The sequence below is a fragment of the Akebia trifoliata genome, chromosome 13, assembly GCF_017979445.1.
Source record: "Akebia trifoliata isolate Shusen 1 chromosome 13, ASM1797944v1, whole genome shotgun sequence".
Classification (NCBI taxonomy): domain Eukaryota; kingdom Viridiplantae; phylum Streptophyta; class Magnoliopsida; order Ranunculales; family Lardizabalaceae; genus Akebia; species Akebia trifoliata.
In genome coordinates this window covers 26881745-26909566 of record NC_141387.1, presented here as the reverse complement: position 1 = coordinate 26909566, position 27822 = coordinate 26881745, and the positions used below count along the sequence as shown (strand labels likewise).

The 27822-nt window shown below is 36.7% G+C and overlaps 1 protein-coding gene across 10 annotated transcripts; it reads right to left on the bottom strand.

The window, feature by feature from the left end:
• Positions 1 to 2506: 2506 nt before the first annotated feature.
• Positions 2507 to 26374, bottom strand: LOC147388153 (UDP-glucuronic acid decarboxylase 1-like). 10 transcript variants are annotated; one of them, XM_086421319.1, is made up of 9 exons: positions 26175 to 26343; positions 25633 to 25696; positions 21542 to 21652; positions 8420 to 8509; positions 7040 to 7388; positions 6786 to 6936; positions 6561 to 6627; positions 6264 to 6385; positions 2507 to 5597 (listed from the first exon to the last, which is right to left on the bottom strand). In XM_086421319.1, exons 1-5 carry the CDS (start codon positions 26243 to 26245, stop codon positions 7338 to 7340), a joined length of 387 nt encoding a protein of 128 aa, XP_086277445.1. In that variant the 5' UTR covers positions 26246 to 26343; the 3' UTR covers positions 2507 to 5597; positions 6264 to 6385; positions 6561 to 6627; positions 6786 to 6936; positions 7040 to 7337. The 10 variants fall into 10 exon arrangements, with proteins under 10 accessions (XP_086277445.1, XP_086277446.1, XP_086277444.1 ...); XM_086421320.1 differs by having other exon boundaries at positions 2507 to 5619; positions 6786 to 6923; XM_086421318.1 differs by having other exon boundaries at positions 6786 to 6923.
• Positions 26375 to 27822: the final 1448 nt, after the last annotated feature.

Below are 27822 nucleotides of genomic sequence, written 5' to 3'. Positions count from 1 at the left end.
AATGCCAGAGGTGCCCCCCGAGAGAGGTGACGTTCCGGCCTACATCCCTTTTTATCAAAACGTTATATCATCATCAGTATGGTCATTGCGTTGCTCTTCGCAGCATTATGCGACTCTGTAAAGCTAGGTATCCTTAAGTTTTCTAGGTAGGCCCTATAAATGGGTGCCAACCCGATATAAACATGTTCACAAAAGCTCCTTTCTGCCACCGGCTCATGGCACTCGATTATCGTAGTCCTAAAACGCCTCACAAAATCGATTAGAATCTCCATTTCTCCCTATTTAATGCAACTTAGATCCACCACTATGATTTGTTCCTCCACTAAAAAACTTCCTATGAAATGCATCGACCATTTGCCTCTACGAAGCGATGGAGCTCGATTGTAAATCATTATACAATTTGTAAGCTCGACCGATCAAAGATTTCGAGAACTCTTTCAAGCATAAACGTTGGTCTGCTTCATGCTCCCCCATGGCCTCTAGGAAAATGCGTTACATGCTCGCGGGCATTCCCTTGTCCTCCGTATGAAGGAAGGGTCGGGGTATCATAACCTTTTGGGTACGGTTGTTGCTAAAGTTCCATCGGGTACGGAGGTCACGGTTTGTATAGACCGTCTTTTGGCTCTTTGGTCAGGATGTTCAAGAGTTCTTCCACTGTCACATAACGCTCTGCAAATGGTTGTGAGGGCTTTTGCATGAACAATGTTGGGCCCTCTTAGGGCAGGTCATTATGACCCTCTCATGGAAGAAGACCCTCCTCCTGGCTCTGGCACCTCTCTCAACAATGGTGTCGTCCCTCGCTTCAGTTCTTATAATGCTAAAAGTATGTCTCTATTGGTTTGAACCATACTTTTCATTGTTTCGACAAAAGCCATCGCCGCCGCGGATGTTATCTCCACTGCATTCGTGATCGTAGTCTCAATGCTCTTCAGCTCTTTGTTTATCAATTCATTTTGAGAACGTTTCGTTCAACTTCATGTGTTCCTCATGTTTGTCGAGATTCTTCTCCCCAACGGAGTCGTCAAAATGTAATAGTGGATAAGGTGAATGAGACGAATTTACATTTTTCCTTATATAATACTATAGGGTTAGGGTTTCGTGTGCCAAATGTCCTCTCATTCTTGATTTTTTCGAAAGCCTAATTTCCCTTCCTTTGCGTCTTAAAGCTATTCATCTTTCTTTCATCCATGTTAATTATATCATCCAGCCTTACACTGTCACATGGCCTCCTTCAACTTTACGCTACCACATCCGCACCAAGTGGCAAGGGGCAAATCTCAATATCAACAATAATTTAAGGAAGATGAGAGTGTAATAAGTAAAAGTTGGGGTGCCAATATCAAGTCTCATTATAAAAACAGTCGTGCTGAAGTAACATTGAAATGCACATCAATTCTAACATTATGATGTGGTGGTGCACATATGATCAAAAATGAAAAATATCTATGATTATGTGTACACCAACACATCCGAATGTACAATTGATGTACATTTTAATCTTAGTTCAGCCTTATCCGAAAAAATTCCTAAAAGGTTTGAAAAGCTTATCCACTTGTTTGCGGATAAGCTTGCTTACAATTCTTTATTTAAGGGATTAAATCTAAAGGCCAACGACGTTGGAGGGTTTGCGTCCAACGAAAGACAGATGACAAGTGAAATGCATACTTTGTTGAGTTCGTACATACTTCAAGTAGTATATTCACATCTCAGCATTTCATTGGATACAGATCCTCCAACGAAGTTACAGTCAAGACTTTTCTTTATTTTACTCATCTAATACCTTCGTTGACATTATTGTTTTAAAGAGTTACTGATTTTGGAACACAATTTTAAAACTCGACTCGGCTTCCACAGAGTCTGTCAAATTGAAAACTCATGAGTCAACTTAACCAAGTCAAACAAAAATCTTGACCATTATATCGAGAAAAGACGAAATACGGATTTGTTAAACATTACCAAAATTTTAAGGATAAAAAAGTACACACACTTTTACATTTAAACCTTATTATTATTATTAAAGTAATTTTTTAAAAATAATTTATTTTATTTTTTATAATTTTAAATATCCTTTTATTATGTGACTTACTACAAAATCATCTAAGTTAATATTTTTAGTTTTAAAAAAATCTTATATCTCTTGCCACTCCAATGAGTAAAATACATCAATTAATTTTTTTAAATATAAAAATATTATGTTATATTAATGTCAAAATCATCTTAATTTTTTTACTAGTCTATGCTAGAGTGACCTCAAGTTGAAACTTAACATTGCACTTCTTGTCATGAAAGTGGATATGACTCATAAATGTTATTTTACTAATATCTCGATAAAAAATATTTATGATCACTATACCTTTCATGTTAAGAAGTGTGATATAAGGTTCGAATCTAAAATCAATAAATATTTATTTTTTTATTAAAAAAGACTTTAAAATATATTTAAAAATAAAATTGAATATAAAATTAAATTATTTATTTAAATATTTTAAAGTAATTATAAAAAAAATTAATAATGTATAAATCTTAATTATTTTAATTCATGTGCACAAGAAAACAATTACTTATGAATAATAATTCAGTTGAGTTTAGATAGATTTGGCTCAGTTTCAAGCTCTATGACGAGTTAACTTGACCAATTTTCCGGGTTCACTCGTTGCACAAGCTCCATCGAGATTCAGGTTCGACTCGGCGAGTATAAAAACATAAACTACGGTTGAAACTCTCCTTTAATGAAGTTTGTAAAAGAGAAAGCAAGAAATGGGTGAGATGGAAGAGGTGGTCGGTAGAGTTCAACTGGTGATCGCCATGAAGGGTCATCCTGGCACGGGCAAGAGCACCCTAGCACGTGCAATAGCGAAATCCCTAAAATGCCCTCTCATCGACAAAGATGACATTCGAGATCGCACACAACCCCTTCAACAATCCCTTTTACGTGATGTTTCCTCTGCCGATGCACGAAAACAACTCAACGACCTGTCATACGAAATCATTTGGCAAATTGCTAAGACCCAGCTTTGTCTTGGTCTCAACGTTCTCATCGACTCCCCACTCTCTAATCGGGCCCACTTCGATCGCGTACTACAGATTGCATCTTCTTCACCTAGGGTCCATGTGCTGATTATTGAGTGCAAACCACTTGATGAAGACACGTGGCGTCGAAGACTCGAACAGAGGGGATTACGTGATGAAGCCAGCTGGCATAAACCATCCACGTGGAAGGATCTGCAGATGCTTCTAGAAGGGTACGCTGGGAGCTCAGATTACGATGTAGGTGATGTACCAAAGCTTGTGGTCGACACCAGTGCAGGAGTTGAGGATGGAGAGCTTGTTTCCGCTGTACTACAGTTCATCAACGCCCATTCAGAATCGATGTGTTAATGATCATGTATCCAACGTGATGTTGCCACGTGTATATTCTAAATATCTGTATGCCGTGTTTTTCCTTGAGATCTGTATTTGAATTTTTTTTTTTTTTTTCTTTTTTAAGTTCTTTTTGTTGGAAAAAACTATAAACCATATTCATGGATCTAGGATTTGATCTTGAACAAATAATAGAATAATTGAAATCGAAAAGTAATAATTGTAAAATATCTGAATTCGCTTTTTCGATTATCCGTGGAGAATACATTGATCTTGATTTACGAAGAATAAGTGCACTACCCCAACTCTGCCTATACTTTTGGTGATGGGAACCTCTATCTCAATAATAGAATAATCTGTATGTGTAGAAAGGGGAGGACGACCACCTATTTATAAAAAATGATACTAGATTTTCTATCCATCGTAGAATTCTAGTATTAGATAAATACCACTTAAATTTTGATAAGACGTTCACTAACCCATCATATTTGATGTTGGTAACCAATGCCAGACCACTAGCATGATTTTAAATTATATCCTTAATCTTTTGAACAAATTACAATCCAGTATTTATATAAAATTTGTATATGTGAAAAGGTCACAAAATAATTTTGATAATGAAAATAAATAAATAATAAAATAATTCCAACACTTTTTATCTCAGTATTACCAAACGTTATAACACTCGATTAAAGTAGTCAACAATTATGGCTTGACTCATAAAATCTTATAAAACCAACAAAAAAAAAAAGACGTGCAAATGACGCCATCAAAATACACCCACCTCGTCTACTTAATTTTTTATTTTTTATTTGTTTAAATAAAATGTTATATTTGTATCCTTTTTCATACACCCACCATCTTCTCTACCATCAATCTCTATATCCCTCAATCTTCTTCTTTAACTTCATTTCCTTGAGTTTTTTGAATCAATAAATATTAGATTTTAGGATTATATTTTCTTTCAAAATCTTTTTTTTTTTTTCTTTTACTTATTTGCATGAAAATCATCATGAAAATTTTTTAAAATTACGATTTTAAATTTTTTTTACAATTCTATTCATTAGGTTCAAATCAAACTTGTTTTAGCAAATTTGGTAAGTACTTCTATTCAATAGGTTCAAATCAAACTTTTTTTAGCAAATTCAGTAAATACCTACCGTACATAACTTCCTTCCAAATATGATAAAAACACTATAAAACAGGTTATGTTCGTTATGTTCAATAAGAAGTTATATCCAGTAGGGTACCTATTGAATTTGCTAAATCAAGTTCGATCTAAACCTACCGAATAGAATGGTAAAAAATAACTTCGAATAATCACTACATCAAAATGCACGCAAAATGACTGCTCTAGGCTGTCGTTTTCCATAAAAACTACTTCTGATGTCGCAAATGCCGTCGTTTTTGGTGAACAACTAACAAAATTCATTGGCAAAATCAACGACTTTTGTGTTGGGAAAAACGACTATTCATAACCGTCGCTTAAGTTGGAGATCTTTTTTGTAATGATAACCTATAACAGTTGTTTTTAAAATTTTCAATTAAAAAAATGGTCATTTTAAATTTCTGAATTGTTATTTGGATACATCATCATCATGTTCCCTCCTCTGCCCATTCCCCCTTCACAAGTTTAGTATGTTGTTGAGGATGATGTTGCATGCTGCCAGACTACTAAAGCTGCTCCTGTTGCTACTGCTTCAATATTTGGTTTGGCAAGGCTTGTTGTAGGTTCCGACCAAGCCTGTTGTGATGGTATCTATAGAAACAGCAATGCAAATTTTATCTTCTTTTTCTCTCTCTCATACTCCACAAATCAAAGGCAGCAGTCATCATGAAACACCCTCCGCACACAACACCCCCAAAGAGCACTTCTACCCATCAAAACTTCTCCCTTAGATCTAAACCCCATTCCCACCTCACCCAAACAAATCAAACACCATGAAAATCACTTCTCTCATTTTCTTCTCTATCTTATTCTACAAAATCACTTTTATCTCTTCTGCAACTCTTCTCCCCAACTTATCTCTCTTTTATCTCTTAAAAATTCTCTAAAAGACCCACTTTCCTATTTCCAAGATCGGAATCCCAACACAGTCATTAACTCACATTACTCTCAACAACACCATGATCTCTTTTTTAAAATCCTTTCTGGCTCACTTCCCTTATGTAACTTGTTGCATCTGAAGCTCTTGCATCATCATTTGTTCCCTCTGATCCTCTGGATTCTGAACAGGCTATGATGACACCAAATAGAGACTAAAATCAAAAAAAGAGCATATTTCAAAAATTACAAAAAGATACCGTCCAAAATATTGTTGTACAGGTATTATTACATGCAACTCTTAATAACCCAAAGTCACAAATTTTGAGTTTGTATTTAGCATTTGCCAACTATATTCTTTTTTTTTAAATCTCAATGGTACAAACTAGTTGCAACCAATTAGTTTAAGTATCAGAAGGAAACCCACACTTATTTCTAAGCCCCAAGAAACAGAAGACAACATTCAATAACCCAATGCAACCAGTACTCAGAGTACTGACCATTTATGCAATAAAAAAATGAGCAGTACAAGAGGAAAATAAACAGGGAGAGTTCAAAGTGAGTTGATACAAGATTTAGTAAATAGGAAAGTTAAAAATAGAACAATTATATTAGTAGATAGAGATCTAAAGGATAAAGTGGCACATGATAGAAGAATAAGTGATCGACTACTAGCAATAAAACTAGTAATAGCGAAAAAGATAATTAACATAATTAGTGCACCTCAAGTTGGATTATATGAAAAATATCAAAAGATAATTCTAAGAAGACATTAATGAACTTATCCATGATAGACATGATATTTATAGAAGACAGATGGGGAAGTGCAAGTGTTGTTTCTGCAATATGGCAAACTTACTTGACTTGTGCAAGTGTAGCAACCATCAAAGTTGCACATGATCCACTTAATAATATTTTTTTTAATTTCAGCAACCCCTATGTCATCATTAATGTCTTGCAGAGAGATACATTCAACTTTACCTGCAGTTTGCAAAATATAATCGGGAAATTTACCAACCACCCACATGTTATTTAAAAAACTAACTCCAAATTTTCGTATCTCCTCACCATTACAAACATGGATCCCTCATGTTTATTTGGACAAGTAATGCAATTTAATGATCTAATACAAGTAACAAAAGCCTCATGATATTACCTTAAGGCTGTAGATACCCTCTTTTATGCCATGTCCACTCGTCTGTTGAACCCACCCAAAGGCATAGCTGGATCAAAAACATCAAAGCAATTAACCATACAGTAAGAACTTGTACAACTTCAATATCTGTTTACTTTTAAAAGAAAATCCACTGTAAGTAAAAGTTTGATGTAGATGAAAGCAATAATACCATTGTAGCAAGAAAACCAAGTAGTTCGGTCATACCTCTCTATAGATTAACCCCTTACATCGTCTTTCGTCAATTTCCTCCTTTCAAACTTAAGACTAAAGTTTTGAAATGGGTTGTGTTAATGGTTCACGATCAACATTCGGCAAACCTCGAAAGTATGGATCAACTAGTACCTAAAAAAATTAACTATCAGAAAACATAATCTATAAGATTCTAGAGATTTTTTATTGTGAGATGTGACTAGAAATTCATTTTGCATTTTTAAAATATCTCAATTATTAAATTGTACCTCTTCAGCAGATGGATGACCTTTTGGTTCAAATGCAAGCGGTTGCTCAAGTAAATGAAGAGCCATGGATCTACATTAGGGAACTTTTGAGTGAAAGAAGCTGCTGGCTTTTTCACATACTACTTAAATATCTTCTAGCTTTTTCATTGCAAATCTGTAGATGTTATGAAAGACTAAACCAATGGGAAAACATGATACTAGAACATGAGAAAGTTGATGAAATAACTCTCAGAAGTACATTTTGACACAAAATGTTGGAAAATTGTCTACATGTGACCTTGATCAATCAAATTGCCTTCTATGCCACAAACTTTGTCTTGTCAAAGTGAGTTTTCCAAATTCCATAAACCTGCAAGTGATTTAAATTTTTGTCTATAGTTCTATATCTTACTACTTATAGAACTCTCCAATTTTACAAAATTCAGAAAACAGTGAAATAGATCAAAATTCAGTTGGAATAATGGAAGAGAGAGAAGTGCAAGGAGTTTGTCATTGAGAAGAAGAAAATATTGGAGGAAGAAAAAGAAAGTTTCCAAGAAACCGCTTACACCATTCTACATATGCTAAACAACAAAGAGATCAGTTGTACTACGAAAGGTTCAACATTTTCACTACTACCATTCTAATAGACTTTTACTATCTTCATCTCAAGGTTTTTTTTTAAATATTATTCTTGTACCTAGCAAACAAATATGTTTTCTTTCTTTTCAACAACATGAAGATGTGATCATTACCTCTTAAAGCACAACACTCATCCACTTCCGAGCCATCAACCATGAGAATTTTATGCCCCATTTTTTTTGTTTTTTCCTTGGATCCACCAAATTGACACTCTTAAAAGTATTTTTAGTTTGTCAGTGAATGTCTTCTCCAACTCATTTTATGATCTGCAAGAGGTGGTGAGCATCTAAATGTAGACTATTGGAAATAAACATTGTTCTAGAAGAATGTGTGTAATTAACAATACTTGTGTTATTTTACAATAATTGATACTTTCGCAAGTTAACATGATAGGCTATTACAGCCCCCAAGATATAAAGGCTTAAATGTTCGCACCATTAATCCATTATTGTTCAGGTGCTTTTGGTGTATTGTTTAGGTTCGTATCAAATGGTTTTAGACCCAATACTATGTCTAGGGTTCGTATTTCAAAAGTCGGGAAAGGGTTATACGGGCTTTTTTTTTTTTTTTTGTTGGTGTTTGTGGTATCATCACTTGAACTTCTGACCTTTCGGTTAAAGTGTTGAAGTTGCTTCCATGAAAGCAACCCAATGATGATGCTATAGGGGCAGTTGGATACCTCAACGGCCTCCTTAGAAGATCTACACCGAACTAACTGAAAGTGGACAGAAACATACTGGAAATTGTAAAAAGACTTACAGAATTAACACCATGATTCCTGATGGCATACCCAATTCTGAAGGTTTCATTGTATACCTCCTGATATGATTTCCATACATATGGATCCAACTGTGAATTTGAATTTCAATTTAATTAGTACTTGCTCTTTAGTTTTCCAAATCAAACCCATGGCCTCAATTGAGGTTGCAATGCTGTTGCATCATAACCATTGCTAGACCATGGATATCAAGTGATTGCTTTATAGTAATAACACAACATATGAGTAACTATGATTTTGGTATCTAGATTGCAAAAGGAAATAACCCAATTGTACATATCTATTAACAATCTCATGGAAACCAAACTTCTGATTTTTTGGGTTCTTTTCAACAGAACGACTACAAGGATGGGAACGAGATTCATATAAGAAAATTTAGAAAGCATGAAGATGAACATGCAACGTCTACTGATATGCTAACACGTAAAATACAATAGAGAATGATTGAGAGAGTCCTACATTTGAGGTGTACCTATTGAAATGTTCTTGTTTGTTTCGTCATTGGATTTGCAGAAACAGTCAACCAATAGTGATTCTATAAGTTGGGAGTATCTCTCCCTTAGAGGGAACAAAATATGAACTAGATTGTGGTACAATAGAAGATTGATTAAGAGAAAACAATCACCAATATCTTCTGTGTTTGGGTTCCCTCTCCTTTATTTTCTGCTAATGTATCAGCATTCTCCACTAATTTGATCCAGATCCACATTTGATGAGATGAATCAACAAAATCACAGAAAAATTATATCTAACATGTAGTTATGCTAGAAAACCTAATCTAAAATCCCTAGAAACAAATGACAGAAATAGTAATTTGAGATGGAAACACATACAGAGAGAGAGATGTAAAATAAGGATTTTTTTTTCATTTTCTCAAAATCGAGAAGATTGAAGATGAATAATTGATATATGAGGTCGAAGTATAAGGATTTGATCTCAGAAATCGATATTGAAGAACAAGGATTTGATGCTTTCATCAAATCTTCAGGCATCCGAAAATATAGAACGAAAATACACACAATCAATAAAGTTTTAAGCCAAATCACCACAAAAAGACACCAATTTAGAGAGAACGAGAGAGGTAACATTGATCTAAAAGAAAAACTTACTATAAATGATATTCGGAAGTTGAAACTCAGTCGATCTGTAAGTAAAGTAGCTAGGGTTTCAAATCTTGAAGAAATACAAAACTTCAAGGTCGAAATTGAGAGATATCGAAATCCTAGAGAGAATTGCATCTTAGAAAGAGAGAGGGACAAATCGAGAGTTTTTTTTTTTTTTCTTGAAAGATTATATGGGTTAAGGCAGACCCAAACCAGCTACAACCTCACATAACGCATCCCCTTCTTCTCCTGAACACGAATAGGTAAAAGAGCATTAGGGAGTGAATTACAATCCAAAAAAATGCATCCTAGACTATCGTTCATCGAAGCAAGCATAACAACAGCCCTGTTAGCTTCTCTAAAAATTTGAGTGAAGGAGGCCTCTTGGAATCTTGGGAGAAGGCTCCTAATCAAGAGGATCAAGTGGTGAACATGCCAAGGGCAGCTCCAAGTGTCGTTGAGGATGTTCACCGCCACTAAGTAATCAGATTGAATAGTGATTCTCGAGGTGTTAGAGGCTGCAGCAAGCTGGATACCCTGTAACTCATAATGTAAAACAGGTCTAGGAGTATCGCAACCTGCCAATGCAGCCATTTCATTACCCTCAAAGTCACGAATGATGGCTCCATAGCCTCCTCTTAGAGTAGAGAACCCATCAATGTTAATGGTAATCATACCCACTAACAGTTTTGTACAAGAACAATAAACTTGTCTAGAATGGGGGAAGGAAGCTTGGAACCCCCAAGCAATAATAAAAAATCTGTTGTAGTCCGAGTCTTCAATTAAGTCAATAATATCCTTGAATCTGATCTGAACATCTTCCCAAATATTGTGGAATACCAAGCCTGGGTTCTTGTGGTTGTTTTGGTAGAGTCAATTGCACCTTTCTCTCCAAACATGGTATATAAAAGCACAGAAAGCAACTTGTTTTACTGTTTGGATAACATAATAGCCTTTAAAATTGTTGGCAACCCAAGCTACTTCTTCATCCCAAGTACCCGGAGCCCTATGCAAGAGGCATCTATGTGTAATGTTAGCCCAAATACCCTTCGAAAAAGAACATTGGCTGAATAAGTGGTTCGTGTCCTCTACATGCTCTCTACATAGATTGCAAGTAGCATCATCCCTCATCCTCCACTCCTTAAGCTTTTTTAGGGTCATGAGTCGATCTTTCAAAGCAAGCCAAGTAATGAAACTATGTCTAGGAATACTGGCCTTGTTCCAAACCAAGTGAGCCCAACTTGATCTAGCAAAAGGGAGTAAAGAAGCTTGCACTGCTGAGCTAACAGAAAATTCCCCATTTGCATTGCCTTTCCAAACCATCCTGTCCAATTCACCAATGTGGAGAGGAACCTAATCAACCAATTGAGATATCTCGAGGAGGTGACTTTCTCTGCCAGCTGGGATGCACCACTGCCCATTTCAGATAATAGATGAGACTTTAGCCCTTGGCCCAACTCTATAGTCGAATGCAAGCTCCTTTCTGAAATATGAATTCAGAATGCCGAGGGAGTGCCAAGGGTTATTCCAAAGCTGAGTAAATCTGCCATTACCTATAAGATGTGAGATATTGTTTAAGGCAAATTCCCTAGCCTTGAGAATCTTCCTCCAACTCCAAGAGGCCTCCTTGAGAATTTTCAAAGTCCAGAAGTTCTTGCCTTTAAGAAGATGGTGCTTGGTCCATCTAAGCCAAAGGGAATCCTAATTCGAACTAATCATCCAAGCATATCGAGAAATGGTTGCCTTGTTCCAAGTAGCAATACTAACAATACCAAGCCCACCTTCGGTTAAAGGTTTGCAAACATCGCTCCAACCCACAGCACTACTACCTCTCTAACTATCTGGCCCGGACCAAAGGAAACTAGCACAGATTTTTTCCATTTCTTTGACGACCTTGGCAAGGAGGATGAAGCCATTGCACCAATAGACTTTGATGCTGAGAATGGAAAATCTAACAAACTCCAACCTACCTGCATAAGAGAGGAATCTACCTTTCCAAGGCTTGACTCTCACGGACAGCTTCTTAATCAAAGGCTAGCAATCTCCAAGGGTCGGTCTAAAAGAGAGCAAAGGGAGTCCCAGGTATCTAACTGGGAGGGACCCTTTCCTGACCTTAAGAACTCTTGCTACATCAGTCGCCAAACTTTTGTGGTCTCCTGCTAAGAACAAGGCACTCTTGTTGATATTAACCTCAAGACCAGTGATGCCACTAAATTCAATAAGAGTGGAATGGATAGTTTCGGCACTCTTCATGTTGCCCTTAAATAAGATGAGATTATCAGCAAAACAGAGGTGAGTGATCTCAAGCTTCTTTTTTCTTTTCTTTTTTTGATCGATAAAGATAAATTTATTGAAAAGAAAGAAAACAAGGGGGGAGCAAGAAGACCAACCCAATACAAAGAGAAGAAAGGAAATAAAGAGAACATGACACGACAAAAAAACAACGACGCACGGCTAACAGTTACTCTCGTGGCAAAGAACACACCCTATGCCATCTCACGACAAAATCTTCAAAGAAGATCCCCTTGAATTCCTTATAAAGTTTGCACCAAGAGAACATAAACTCCAAAATAAAAAGAACGAATCTTTCCAACGTAGAAACTTTTCCTTCAAAAATGCACTGGTTTCGTTCTTTCCAAATACCCCAACAGATTGCAAAATGGAGCCAAGAACCAAAGAATCCACTTAGATGACGAGAAAGAACCTCCTCACAGCAACCAAACTTCCAAAGTCGACTTGACAGAGCGAGGAAAACAGCTCACTAGACCGAATAAAGACAAGAAATGCAACCAAACGTGATGAGCCACTTGCATCTAGGATGGTACTCGAACAGCTTATCTTTGACCCTCTTCTGGAACAAGGGGTTTAAAATTTCCACAACTAGCACAAATAGGTAAGGAGATAAGGGATCCCCTTGCCTCAAGCCTCTTTTACCTTCAAACCACCCTATGAAAAAGCCATTGAAAGAGATAATGTAGGAAACACTCGAGATACATTTCATCACCCAGTCAATAAAAAAAACAGGGAAGTGGAAGGCTTTAAGAGTAGTTCTCATGGCTTCCCAATCAACAGCATCATAAGCTTTCTTCAGATCTACTTTGACTGCTCCTCTAGAGTTAGTCTTCTGCCTATGGTAATTACGAATAAGCTCGTGAGCTAGAAGGATGTTATCTGTGATGTTCCGGCCTCTGATGAAAGTAGATTGGTTCAGCCCTACAAGCTTGTGAGTCACCTGACTGATACTATTGGTTAACACTTTAGAAATAATTTTATACAAGACATTACAACAAGAAATAGGTCTATAATCAGAAAGCACTCTAGGCGAATCAATTTTAGGAATCAAGGATATGGAAGTAGCATTAGTCTCCTTAAACATCTTTCCACTCCTGAAGAAACTCTTGATCGCCTTAAGCAGGTCGAATTTAATGATGTCCCAAGCTTTTTGGTAAAAGCAAGCATTAAATCCATCAGGGCCAGGGGAGCCTTAAGCCATCCATGCTGAAGAGGGCCTTATGAATCTCTGTCTTGAACCTCGACTACCAAGAAGTCTCGATCAACTTGATGGAGATGATTTGGGAAAGCTAGGTTCTCCCTAAGAGCATGGTTGTTAATCGAATTGGAAGCTCCCATGAATGATTTAAAGTGGTTGACAACTTCCACTTCAAGCTCATCCTCTTCAGTGGTAAAATTGCCATCCCTGCCAACAATAGTAGAGATTATATTCCTGGCTCTCCTGGCTTTAACAGAATGATGGAAGGAGTTATTGTGGTCGCCAAGCTTTAATCAGTTAACTCTAGATTTCTACTGCAACTCAGATTCATGGACCCTAAGAACATGTGCATAGGCTCTCGGAAGTCTTCTCTCTTCTTGGACAGGAATGGCCATAAGATGGTTGACTTGCAAAGTAACCTGCTTCGGGCTTCTCTCTGATCCTTGTATCTACCTTCACTTTTAACCTTGCTCCAAGCTTTCAAACGAGCTTTTGACTGTTTTAAGCTTGATAGTGAACCTGTAAAGATGATTCCCCAGGACTCTCGTATCCCAAGCTTCCTTGACTACTTTGAGGAAATCTCTGTCTTCAGTCCAGTAGTTGAAGAACGTGAAAAACTTCTTGCCCTCAGCCATAAGCTTGGAAGTATTCATAAGGCAAGGGTTGTGGTCAAAGAGGCCACTAGGGGGAAACATACCATCAGACTCATTGAGTTGATCCACCCAATCTGCATTCACCAAAATCCTATCGAGCTTAGACCAAATCCTCCAAGATTCTTGCTTGTTGTTCCAAGTAAACTTAGCTCCAAAGGATTTGATGTCCATGATGCAACTATTATTGAGGCATTCAGCAAACTCAGCCGAAGCTGCCAAGTTAATCAACCTCCCTCCCACCTTCTCCGATTGGTTTAGAACATAGTTGAAATCACCCATCAGAATCCAAGGCATTCGCATAACTTGAGAAGTAGCATAGATTTCCTCCCAAAGCCTTCTCCTCTCAATCCTTTTATTATCTCCATAGTTAACAAACAAGAAGTCCTTGCTGCCCACAGAGTTGACAAGGACATGGATCCTCTGATCAGACTTGCTCACCAGAAGAATATTGACAATGGCTGGGTACTAGCAAATCCAAATCCTACCATTCAACGCCTTATCATAGTTGTCGATCCTACACCAAGAAGAGCAGATCCTCCTCATAATCCTCTTAACATTATGGCTGCTGACTTTGGTTTCAATAAGGCCAATGATGGCTAACTTGTTCTCCCTAATGAGGTTCCTAACCTCATTATGTTTTGCAGGTTCATTGAGACCCCTTACATTCCAATATGCTAAAAATCATTGGGAACCAGGTAAGGTATCCCCCCTTCCCCCACAAGCACTCCCTGAACTATCTCCAACAAGAGGGTTGTTGTTAGCATCACCTACAACCCTCTCCTGTCCAACAAAGATGGCATCTACCTTGTGGCAAGGGGATGATTTGCTGGTGGAGATCTTCGAAGTGGAGTGGTTGGATTTCCCTTTGACCCCATAGCTTCCAGACAGTTCAGGATGTAGGGCACTATCTATCTCGCCTCCAAAATTGGCATCACCTAGAGCCTTAAATCTGTTGACATTGTGGCTATTCTTGATCTTTTTCTTCCTTTTCCTGGGAAGGCCTGAGCTCCCTCAACCTCCTATTGAGCCCCATGCAGAGGAGGCCTTGGAAAGAGTAGAGTTGGGGGAATCCTTGGTATATAAAACATCAACACTAGGGGCTGGTGGAATGGAGCATTCCCCCTCCTCTGCACTAATCATCCACTCCATGACTTCATCCTCATTTTTTTCCTCATTATGTTCGAAACCACCCGCTGGGGCTAACCGTGCAGTGTGGGTAATAGCCTCTGAGATAAAGAGGCCTAGGTTAGGCTCAGAGTGCCTCTTCTGGTTCCTAAAAGTCATCCATGTAGCAATCACTTTCTCGGCTAAACAAGAGGCCTGAACAATAGCCTTGCCCAAAGGTTGATCCACAGTAACAGCAACCTCCTCACCATCAGCCCTCTTGGTTGACCCTAGGAGAGGGCATTTGTTATCCGAGTGTCCCAACGTTGCGCATGTGCTACACCTGGAGGGGTACCAATCATACTCCACCCTCACATCTACTCTCACATCCTTGTGGATCCTAACTTTGAGAATTCTAGGCAGCTCAGAGTCAGCCTTGACCTCCACAAACACACCCTAGCAAAGGACAATCTATTGCCTTCATCAGTAGCATTGAAACGACTTGAGAGACTTGAATGCGAGAGATGATTATTGTGTCTAAGAGAAAGACACATAGAGAGCTGATGCGAGATAAGGTAAACGTGGATGTTGGGTGCAGAAACGACTTATGTTGGGTCCCAAACAACTTGATCACCAAACACATGGTCGTGATTTGTTGTTAAAATTGTTAATAATCACACAACTAAAATTGATCATTTTCATTGTAATGACGGATGCAATCCATCGCTTAAAAACAACTGCTTAAAAAAGTCATTCTTTCCACAAAATCAAAGTTGCAAATTACCTATTATGACATAGTGAATTGGATTTGAAATCTTCATTTTTGAAGATTTTAATGGTGTTTTTTCCATCTTTCTTGATGATTAAATGCAAAAAAGGTATAAAAAAAAGATTTTTGAAAAAACAAAAGCTCTAAAACCTAATCTCCATTGATTTAGGTGGTGTTTGATTGAGCTTCGAAACGCAGCGTTTCGCACGTTTGCGATGAGAAGCTGCATTTCTTACCGTAATTACCGTTTGATACAAGAAATTGCAAAAAACTGCGTCACGCTTTTGCGTTTTTAAACGCAAATATTAAAAGCGGATATTAGCCGCTTTACCAAACTGCGTTTGCGGGAGAAGTTTTACCGAAAAACGGCTCAGATGAAAAGACGCAAATGCCCTCGATCTCGTTTTCTTCTCTTCTTCTCCTCTTCTCCGTCGACAGAGCCCACACAACTCTCTCTCTCTCTCTCTCTCGCACAGATCTTCTCCTCTTCTCTGTCGACAGAGCCCACACAACTCTTTCTCTCTCTCTCTCGCACAAATCTCACTCTCTCTTCTTCTCTTCTTCTCTTCTTCTCTTCTTCTTTTTACTGTCGACAGAACCTCGAACAAACCTGTCTCTCGCAGACCTTCACAGTCATCTGTGTTTCTCTGGCCTTTAATGGCTAAAATCTCTTGAAGGATCAAATAATGGCTTCTGGTGGTTACCGAAACGGTGTTCAAAAGGGATCTGTGAAGGTCGAGGGACCTTTCTCTATGAGTTCGAATCTCAAGTCTTCGAGCTTTTAAATCCAAGCCTGCTTCGGCATCTGGTCTTCATCGGAGCACCTTTGGTTCACTTGGAAGCTCCGCCGGTGGAGCAAAAGACGACACCGGAGGTTAGTTTTTTTTTCAGATATTTATCTGATTTTGAAATTGAGAAGTGTGGATTTCTGTTTTGGAGACTGTGATTACTGGATTTGCCGATTTGACGACTTTGAGATCATTTTAGAGCTCGTGATTTGTGAATTCTGAATTTTGATTTTTTGTTTCTAGTATATTTTAGTTTAGATTTGTTGAGGATTAAGGATTTTCTTCTATTTGATGTTATTTTCAGATTCTTAGATCTGAAGTTGGAGCTTTCGATCTACTGGTTTTCAAGCTTTAATGTCGATCAAGCAGCGCTCCTGATAATAGAAGACTAAAACTCTTACTTATAATGTTCGTTTTTCTTCATCTATAACTCAATTTGGATTCCTTAATCTTGTTTCTCTACAAATTGATGCCAAAATGCACTTAGAAATTCTTCAAATCTAGTGATTTTCAACCTGTTTTCGTTTTGTTTTGAATAAAAATTGAACTAATCCTGTCAATCCAAGAAAATGAGAAGCAAATAATTGATTGAGATTCTATAATAGTTTCTGATTTATAGATTTTTGTCTTTTTTGTTATGTCTAGAAGAGTTGAAATTAGGAAATGTGGAAAACTAATTATACTTTGGATGTTTAAAATTCTGTAATTTATCACTCTTAACCTTAAAAGCCTAATTTGCAGATAATTTAAAGGTCTTAATTCATGGCAAAGTCAAGACATAATTTTTCTACTCAAGTAAAGAACAGATTTTCACTAGGCTTTCTTGTTGCTTCTTTTTATGTACTTTAATACACCATTCCTTCTTATTTTTCTTCAGGCCATGGCACCTTCTCCTGTATTAATTTCTATTATATCTTATCTTGTTTAGATCATTTGTTTCTCTTTAGTTTCTTCACTTTTTTGTATGTCTATTATTGTTTGGCTGAAGTTTTTAGGAGATTTTCAATGTATATTTTCCAAACTATTGTTTGGCTGTAACCTTCAAAATGTATTTGGAATCAAAATGTACGTGGTCTCCGAGACCGATATAAGTACTAAACGATTGGAAATATATATTATCGTATTTATTTACTTAATTATAGATTAAACTATGAGTTGCCAAGTTGTTCTTGGTGAATCACCTCAACCATGACAATGGTTATAATAGTTAGAGTTTAATCAAGAAAACAGATATTTTAATCGACAAACGAGCTCACTGATTGGTTTTGATACCAAGAATGGAAAACGCCTTGTACTTTCTCAAGCCCTTTGATTTTGGTGAAACTCAAGATGTTTATGATCCTCTTCAAGATGTTGGATGTATATTTTTCATGTTTTTATTTATTTCAATTTTACTAATTATATTAACTATGATTATTATGTTTAAATGATGTCGGAATGTAAATTAGAAGTTATGTGGATGTGTTATGTATATATGATGTGATGTGGATATGTTATGTATATATGATGTAATGTGAATGTTGAATTGCGTATTATGCAGGTATTTTGTTTATTAGGAAAATTTCTTATGTCCATTTTTAAGAGGAGATGCTGTCGAAATTTCTGTAGAATTATAAATTTTTCTATAATTTTTTTTTTTGAACTATAAATATTTTAAAATTAATACAATTATTTTTAAATTTTTTTATATAATTTTATTATATTTATATATATTTAGTGTAATTATAAATTTATAAGGGTATTCTGGTAATTTTTTATGCATTTTGAGTGTTCTATCAACCTCAAGGGTATTCTGGTCATTTTACCCTAAACAACAGATTCTAGAAGCTATATCAAACAATAATTACCAGATTCTGGTCAACAGCACAACACTTTTACGAAGCTGTAACAAACAAGCTTTTTAGTGTTTCAGCTTCTGACAGCAGATTCTGACAGCAGAAGCTGACAGCAGATTCAGGCAGCTGAATCAAACGGGGCCTTAACCTCTCACAAAACTCATAAGGAGATAAATACGAAGAAAGAGAGAAGAAAAGAGGGAGGGGGAGGAGAAAAAGTAGGTTTTTTGTTCGATGGGTTGTGGAAAAGATGGTGCATGTGGAAAGTAATTTGATGAGGGTATTAGTGGAAAGTAAGTGGACGTGGAGAGCAAGCCAATGTGTGTGGAAAGTAAGTGGCCGCTGAGAGCGTAATTGACTCAAAAAAAAATGAGAGAGCTTCTAGCACCCAATTTTTACTTATTCTCAAATATTTACTTTAGTATTTATTTTTAATTGGGGTATAATAATTAAAGGATGGGGTGCTAATAGTAGGGGTGCACATTGGATTGGATAATCCGAGAACCGAACCAATCCAAAGTTTTTGGATTGGATTGGTTCGAATGGAACACACTCACGGTTCAGGTACGAATTGAAAAAAAAAAAATCCGGTTGATTTGGTTCGGTTCCGAATTAAGGATATAACAGAACTGAACCAATCCGAAATCCAAACCACTTATATATATATATATATATATATATATATATATATATAATATATATATATATATATTTAACATTATTTTTTTAAAAAAATTGTTTTCTTTATCTCTTTTCTTCTTCCAGTTAGAGTCTAAAAACGAAAACCTAGCCACCGTCGTTCTCAATCTCGTTCGTCTCCCTCGCTCACCCCACCTCGCCACCTCGTCGGAAAATGAAGAGGTAACTCTCTCTCTCTCTCTCTCTCTCTCTCTCTCTCTCTGTGAAAACCTTGCCGCCAACACTGTCGTTCTCGTTCGTCTCGAAAACGAAGAGTTTCGCTCGGTTCATACTGCAATTTTAGAACAGAAATTTCTCTCTGTGAAAACCTTGCCGCCAACATCGTATGAGAACCGAGAACCGATCCGAACCAATCCAAGCCAAGATTGGATTGGATTGATTCAGTTCTATAGGGTAATTGGATTGGATCGGTTCCAAATTTGTAGAACCGATCATGTTTGGATCGATTCCAATTTTGCCAAAATCCGAATCATGTGCACCCCTAGCTAATAGCAGCTCTATATATTAATACTACTAGGACCGTGTGGGTGCAAGTGGTTGAGTAATAATGAAAAAGAGTTGTGTTGGATTAACATTAAAATTTACATCGTTTGGGACATTGGTGTGCACAAAACCATAGATGCTTCTCACTTGTATCACGATGAAAAGCATCTATTATTATATAGACACATCCACGTCAACAATGTCCCAAACGATGTCAATTTCAATGTTACTTCAGCATTTTCCAATGAAAAATGTTAATCATGTGCTAGATATCTATTAAAAAAAACGAATGAGGTGATTTATCTAATGAAAATGCTAAACTGACTTCACATAACACTGCCCTAGCGTGGAGGTGTGCACGGAGCTTTAGATGATTTTCCTTGAGGTACGAATGAAAGCATTTGTGGTTCCACGCACACCACCATCTCATCACAGTATTGAACACAGTGTGGCAGGAAGTCAGTATATAACAGCTCTAATTTACTTTGAAACTCTCAAGATACAAGTAAGAGCATAACCACAGACTAATGAAAAAGAGTAGGGATCCAGAACGGTGTCTCGTTCCTAATGAAGGTCAGATGGCACCCCAGTTTATGTCGGTTGGCATTTTACCATTTTAGGGCTGCATTGCAACATTCCTCAATCCGAAAGAGTCAAGTACTGTTTTAAAATATCGAAAATTGAATTAGTAGCGGTTAGAAACACCTTGAATAATCGTTTTTTTTTTTAATAATTTTATTAGTTAGAAACAGAAGCCATACAAATAAATTATTTTTACCCACTTTAAAAATCCAGAACCTGGGAGCCACAAACAACACTACCACCTCAAGGCCATTGTAATAAAGACAACAACTTTAAGGCTGCGTTTGGATTGAGAGAAGTGGAGAGAAGAGAAAACAAGGGAAGAGATGAGAAGAGAAACTCAATTTCTCTCCACCATGTTTGGATCGACAGGAGAGAACTTAGGACAACTTTGGAATTTTAAAATATCTTAAAAGAGATCTAGGGGCAGAGTTGACATATTAAAATATTTTAAAAGGGTTTCTCTCCTCTTCTATCCACTTTTGGAGAGAAAAAAAAAATTAACCTTTTTTTCTCTCCTCTTCTTCCCCACTTAATAATCCACACAGGAGAAGAAATGGATATAAACTCATTTATTTTCTCTTCTCTCAATCCAAACACAGCATAAGTGAATTCAATTATACCCAATAAAAAGAAATAAATAAAGAAATGATACAAATACATATTCACTGCATTACGTGATGTACATAATAAAAAAAATCTATACATAAATGAAGACCTTTCAAAAAAAAAATTTATCAAGATTTGGCTTATAGTCACCATCCGTTTATCAAAACTGCAAAATGCAACTCCTCAATTTAATTGCTTCTCCAAATGTGAAGTAGAGAAATTCTGAGATTTCCTCAAACCAAAAACATGAAGGTGACATGTTTACTGCACCTTAAAAAACTAATATGTAACTTTCCATTTCTTATAATTATACCTTGAAGCAAGATGCATCTATGCAAAAATGCTTAACACTGCAGAAACAAAGTTTTCAGAAAGTTTTTACCACATGTGATTTGACATCATATTCAATCTGTATTGAAATTATCAGGGTCATTATCCAGCCTAATATCCATAAAAATAGCTAAATTAACAGAGCACTAGAAAAGTAGTGCCTCCATTGTACCAAACTCTTGGGATCATTATAAGAATTGAAGCCAATATCCAATATTTGACAGAGTATCTGTTAGCAATATTTTTGGACTCTATCTTTATTATATACAAATATCTACATGAACTGTAATAACAAAATGATGGCAGTCTACCACATTGTTTAGTTCTACTTCTATGCTTTGCAATATAAAGCTTCTATATTAATAGTTTAACATACCATTTCTATCTGATCTTAATCACTTAATATCCAACATAATTTACATACCGTACCATAGTGTATAAAAGTAGAATTTACGTTAGATGCACAGACTCATGTTCGTAGAATCATGTTCAGCCACAAAACTTTAACTATTTCTAGTATTAAATTGTCCAGGACCTAATATTTGTGCGAAGAGAATTAAAAGCGGTAGTAGGGGCATAAACAACACCTATAGTCTAGATAACCTGCACATTTGTAGTTCGTAGCAATCTCAGAGGTACAAAATTACATCAATCTCACCTCACCACCTTTCGTTGCAAGTTCTTGCATAGTAATTTGAACAGCTCCTGGTGTTTTGTTCTCAAAGGCACTTTCAATCAAGTTGTGATGGGTATCTCCTAGATGGACCAGCTCAAAACCATCAAGTTCAATGATACAGGCACTACTACAAAATAGACCTATAGCGATGGCTGTGGCTGTTTCCATAGCTAAACAAAACCGTCACTAAAACCTACAGCTACAGCTAGCTTGACCGTCATTGAGCGTCGCAAGAGGTAGAGTCGCTAAATGTATTAATGACGGCCACGTTCAGCATGAGGGTGCTAAGTTCAAATTTATAAGATCAATATTACAATTATCCATATTTTAATGGAGGACTGAATGGTGAAACAGAATTCATGTTGCCAACAACAAAATAAGGTATAGATAATTATGATTTTAATGGGGAAAGTATTGCAAACAAGCCATGGTAGATCTGCTTGTCAAATCGTCGGTAGATGGCCTATGTTTCTTGTAGATACATGGTTCTCTATTACGATGGCCACATCTACTAAGGTTTGGAGTCGCCACCATTCATATTGTAAGTGGGTGTGAATGGTCACCAAATGCACATGTTTTGAAAAATATGTCATTTTGGCACATGGTGACTCACGATGGATAAGGTACCGATCAAACCTCAAGATCGGGGTAAGCGGCTCGTTTGGAAAAAAGGGAAGGTGTTAGGCACCCTTTTCTCCCCGCCAAGTGGCGGTAACCTCAACTCAACTCGATCATTTTAATTAAACAAAAAAAACAAAAAAATGAATTGCCACATGTTGGTGACTTGTTCCCTAAGTAGGATTTAATGTCGGCTTAGACTATAGGGAACATCTCATCGAAGGGGATGACCCATATAGAAGTTTAGCCTTTACATGACATACTTTTGAAAAGTATTGGCTAATAGATAAGGGTCCATTCTCATGGATAGAGAAGGATCCGAATTCCAATTGCCTTAAAACGATTTAGGAGTTAAAATCGATCTTGTTTTTAAAAAGGATTACCCCTTATACTTTCAATCGGACCGAAGTCCAATCTACCGGAGATAAGGGAGGGTAGCATCACATCCTAGAAGCATTCTAAAAAAAAAAAAATAGAGGAAGGGGATAGTAGAAGAGGGTAATAGAAAGGGTAGAGAAGAAGAAGGGGGGGGGGGGGGAAATGATTCTTTTGACCCACCTTGTAGCTTCAACCTTGCTTTTCTTTCTTTTCTTCTTCTTCTTTAATATCTTCTAAGATCCTTAGTAAAATGTGAGAGTATTTTTCTTTTTAGAAGATTGATGTGAGAATGGAGAAGAGAGGATTAGAGCGTAAATTTTTTAATGAGACTTCGTAACCCATTTTGGGAAGAGGATGGAGGTATTTATAGATGTTTGGAGGGTATTTTAGGGGTATAATAGGATGAAGGGTTGGGAGAATAGCTAATGACATGAGTTTTAATGATGGAGGGTATGCAATTTAGAGTTAAAGGGAAGGTAATTGTGTAATGAGTGGAAGTGAGTAGTGATTAGATCCAAGTGGTTTGGATCCTACTAAATCCATTTGAGTAGAGTGTTTGGTGAGATGAGGTGAGTGATGGTTGATGGAGAGAATGGGGGTGTAAGGTGTTAGGTGTTAGGTGTTTGATTGAGTGTTAGGTTGATAGAAGAGGTAAGGTGTTTAGATTTGGGAGGATAGGTAGTGTAAGAAGTTGGTTAGTTGGATTTTGGGAGAGTTGAGGGGATGATGACATGTGGCAAAAATAATGAGAGAGTGAGTTGATGAGGTATGTTGATTGGTGATGGTAGTTGTTTGATTAGAGAGAAGAGTATGGGTTAGTTTGGTGATGATGATGGGAGGTGTGGGTTGTGATGTAAGTTAGTGGAGTGTTTTGGGGAAAGGTGATGGGTTAGGATGTAGGAGATATGGGTTATAATGTGGGTGGTTGATGGTGTTAGAGAAAGGTGATAGGTTAGGGTGTAGAAGATATGGGTTGTGATGTGGGTGGTTGATGGTGTTAGAGAAGAGTGATAGATTAGGTTAGGGTAGAGTATGGGTTGAGGTGATTTTTGGAGAGAAGTGATAAGTTAGATGAATTGCTTAAAGAAAGGTGATGGGGGTAGGTGATTAGATGAAGGAGGTGAAAGGAGATGATGACATGTGTCATCTTTTGATGATAAAGTGGTGATTGGTTTGATGTGGATGATGGTTTATGGGTTAAGGTTATGGGTTGGATATGGATAATGATTTGTGGGCTTTGTAGTGTTGGGCTTGGGTTTTAGAAGTGGCTTTGGGTTTTAGAAATTAGTTAGGGGTTACCTTGGATATGGTTATGAGGGTCTAGGTTGGTTTTAAATTTTAGGTGATATAAGATTAATTTTAGGTTAGGGATAAGGTGGGAAATTGGTTTTTGGAGAATTGAAGGTTCATGGGCTTTAAACGGGTTTAGGGTATTTGTGGATTCGGAGGATGGAGCGATGAAGGGGAAGTGGTAAGTGTCCCAAGTCTCATTTTTTAATTTTATTCATTTTTTTGAGATTTTTTAAATCATTGGATCGGTCAAAATGCCACGTGTTCGCAAATCGGGCTTTTTAGGCCCGTTGGAGAATTTTATTGAAAATCGAATATTTCTGGATACAAGAGCGGAGCGGTGAAGGTTGGGAAGGTGTAGGGTAGGTCAAATCCCTTTGGTGGGCCCACTAAACCATTAAGAGGTCTTAGGGGTCTTGGCTTGATCAAAGTGTCATTTTTCGATGATTTGGGCCTTGGAGGCCCGTTGGCAACCTTTGTTGAAGAATCGGTATTTTTTGACCCTTTCGAGTAGGGGCCCGTTCAAATTGGGTGTCTACATTTCCTTAAGTAGCTATTAAACACATGTCCATACTTCAATTTTTTTTACAACTTCTCAAGTACCATCAGAACTCCCATCATCCACAACAACAATTTTGAAATCAATACCCCTAAACCAAACACAAAAAAGGGTGTCTACTTCAGTTTTATGCACAGATAAGGATAGTCTTACGGACATAATGAAAGCCTAATGTTATTTAGAGAATGAAAACAAGAGCAAGAGAGGCCTGGTCTTACCCCCAATGTTATCCACTTACCAAATCTTATTAAAGCCTACATGTGCTCTAATAACAACACTTCTCTAGTGTAGCAATTTGTTTAGGCTAGTAATGGACACAATCCCAGTTTTAAATATTTACAGAAGATTAAAAAAATAGCAAGCTTGCCAACAAGTCAAGCAATTTATATATAATTAAGATCCAAAAAGCAAACCATTATCCAAAACAAGTATTAATAATGATCTATTATAGCATAGACCATTATCATAAGTAAGCAAACTAATAAAGCCATAAGTTTGCCTTAAAAAGCAAGTATCATGGACCATTACCCAAAACACGATATTCACTTAGACAACCCAACATAATAAGTTTGTCTGAAAAAAGAACACATCAAATCAATCATCTGGTGGCTGAGTCAATAAGTCCGGTGGAGTCAGGAACTTACAGCCTGGTGGAGTTGGGAAGAATGATAAACTAACTCCTTTCTTTTTCTTTTCCCTTTTTTTTGTGATGGGTAAGATGGAGTTTATACTCATAACCTCAAAGTGGTTTTGCAATTTGTCAAACCAACTAGAAAAGGACAACACAAGGAAGTTCCCTTTGTTGTTTGACTCTGACCCACCCAATTAACAAATAGATACAAGCATCAGTCCAGTGGTGTCTACTACTTAACTATTGACCACTCATTTTTAACATTTAATAATTAACCCATTTTCCTCATCTAAACAATATTTTTTCAATAATACTATCCTTCATATCTTCTCAATTAAAGGTCATCCATTAAGGGTAATATTTGGTCCAGATTCTCACTTCTTGTGAACAAAAAAATCTCAAATCTTTATGAAATTAAGTTTCAGATATCCCATTTTTTTCCACAATGAAACCCTACATAATGACTCAGTAACCAAATTTACTTAATTCCAAATGCAACCCTACAATAAGCCCCCCACACCCAATTGATCACATTAAGACAACAAATCAAGAAAATAATTATATTACTAACAAAATTAAATATTTTATTTTTACCAGATCTGAAACGTATTGGAAACTCCTTGCTTGCTTCCCATCTTCATAAGCAGCTAATGGTTCCTTCCTTAATGCATGTACAATATTTATATTAACACCCCAATATACCAAATAAATAAATAAAATAATTTTAATTATTTAATTAAAATATTTATGCCTCAAATCTCTAGTTAGGATCCTTGAACTATCATGAAACCAATAATAAATCAAGTTTGACGTCTCTGTGTTAGGTGACAGAACCCATAACAAAGCAACATAAATCGTCCCAAGTTCAAATAACTCCACCTGAATTAGTTCTTTATTCTATTCTATTTTACCTCAAATTAAACATGGAAAGATAGAGATAAAGAACAAATTTACACCAACTATCTCAATAAAATCAGAAGAACTGAATCAATGCACACAAACCCAACTATGGATCTCAAGAAAAAAGAATCAAACCTCAACTAAATAATAAATTCTCACACACAAAGTACAACCTTTCGGTTTTTGCCTTTATACAACAAGCAATCTTTGAAAATATTTAAAGAGGTGGAGAATCGAACCTGATTCTTTCAATTTCTTTAGCTAGAAGAGATCGAGATTCTTGAGCGAGAAGAGATCGAGAGAGACACATTTCGAGTTTCAGAGGGGGAAATAAAAAGTGTTTTGGAACTAAATTCGTTAACGGCGACTCGTTACTAAATGCCGTTAACTATTGTATTAGCGACCTTTTAACACAGCCCTTAAAGTTATTTTAATTAATTTTAAAATTTACTGAGTGAGTACTAGCGGCAATTGAGAAAACGCCGTTGTTTCGTAAGTATTACGGGCACAAATAAAGTCACCGTTAAGTCTTTTTTTTCTTTTTTTCTTTTTTCTTTTTTATGTATCAAAATTAATTTAGAAATTAATTTAGGGACTTAATCGCGGTGTGACAAGCACCACCATTCTTTCGTTGGTATTACCAGTATTTTCGTTGGTACCATGATTTCAAATCTCGTCCGAGACCGAGACATATTGCCCAAGTTGTCTCGGTATCAGGCATGGACGAGATGGACGGACAAGTCAATATTTCGGATGAGATATAAAACCCCACATTCACTTTTTTTTTTTTTTTTTTAACGAGACGTCTCAAACATATTGGAAAACTCGTCCGAGAAAACTCGGTATTTAGCATGGACCAAACGAGACGCGAAATCAAGTTTTAAAATCATATTAGGTACATTTTAAAAAATATTGACAGAGGGATAACCGGTAGTTTTAACATACAATGTCGTTGTCTCATAGGTATTATCGACATAAATAAAATCGCCATTAAGTATTTTCTATGTATTTAAATATATTTAGAAATTAATTTAGGAAATTAACAACAATTTGACAAAAAATGCCGGTATTTGGGTACAAATAACCACGGTGTTGCACGGAACGCCATTAACCTTCCACCCTAAAAGTAATAGAGATAATCAATTATGAGATAATCAGCTATTCTCAACTGCAAGACTTAGTTGTTCTCAACTGCTAGACTTAGTCTTTCATATCAGATTGTATTATTCAAATGTATTTAACTGTAATTAGTTGTCATCCATAGATATAGGATTCAGTTTGTAACATTCCTAGTTTGTAGGATCTTCAACCATTATTTGCTATCTTCGTATGTATTTATACGATTGATTAATCAATAAGAAAGTATCAGTTTTAGAATCCTATTATGGTATCAGAGCAAAACCAGAGATAACAAATTCAAAAAAAAAAAAATTTCACATTCCCCTTCTCTCTTCAATCTTGAACAGCCATGGCTACCTCTTCCCTCTCCATTCTCAACACCAATGAATCCCAGAACACCCTTATCAGCATTAATGTTGCTGCCCAAACCCCTCTAAAACTCACCTCTACCAACTACCTCTCATGGAAACTGCAATTTCACACCCTCTTCATTGGCTATGACCTCCTAGGCTATGTAGATGGCTCAAAGCCATGTCCCTCAGCCACTCTCACTCAAAATGAAACAACTAGATCCAACCCTGCTCACACTTTCTGGATTCGACAGGACCAGTTAATCTTGAATGCAATCATTGGCTCCATCTCCCACACCATCATACCATTCATTGTACAAGCCAAGACCACTTGCGAAGCATGGACTATCCTGGCCACCACCTATGCCAAGCCTTCTCGTGGCCGCATCAAACAGGTCAAAAGTCAATTCAAGATGAT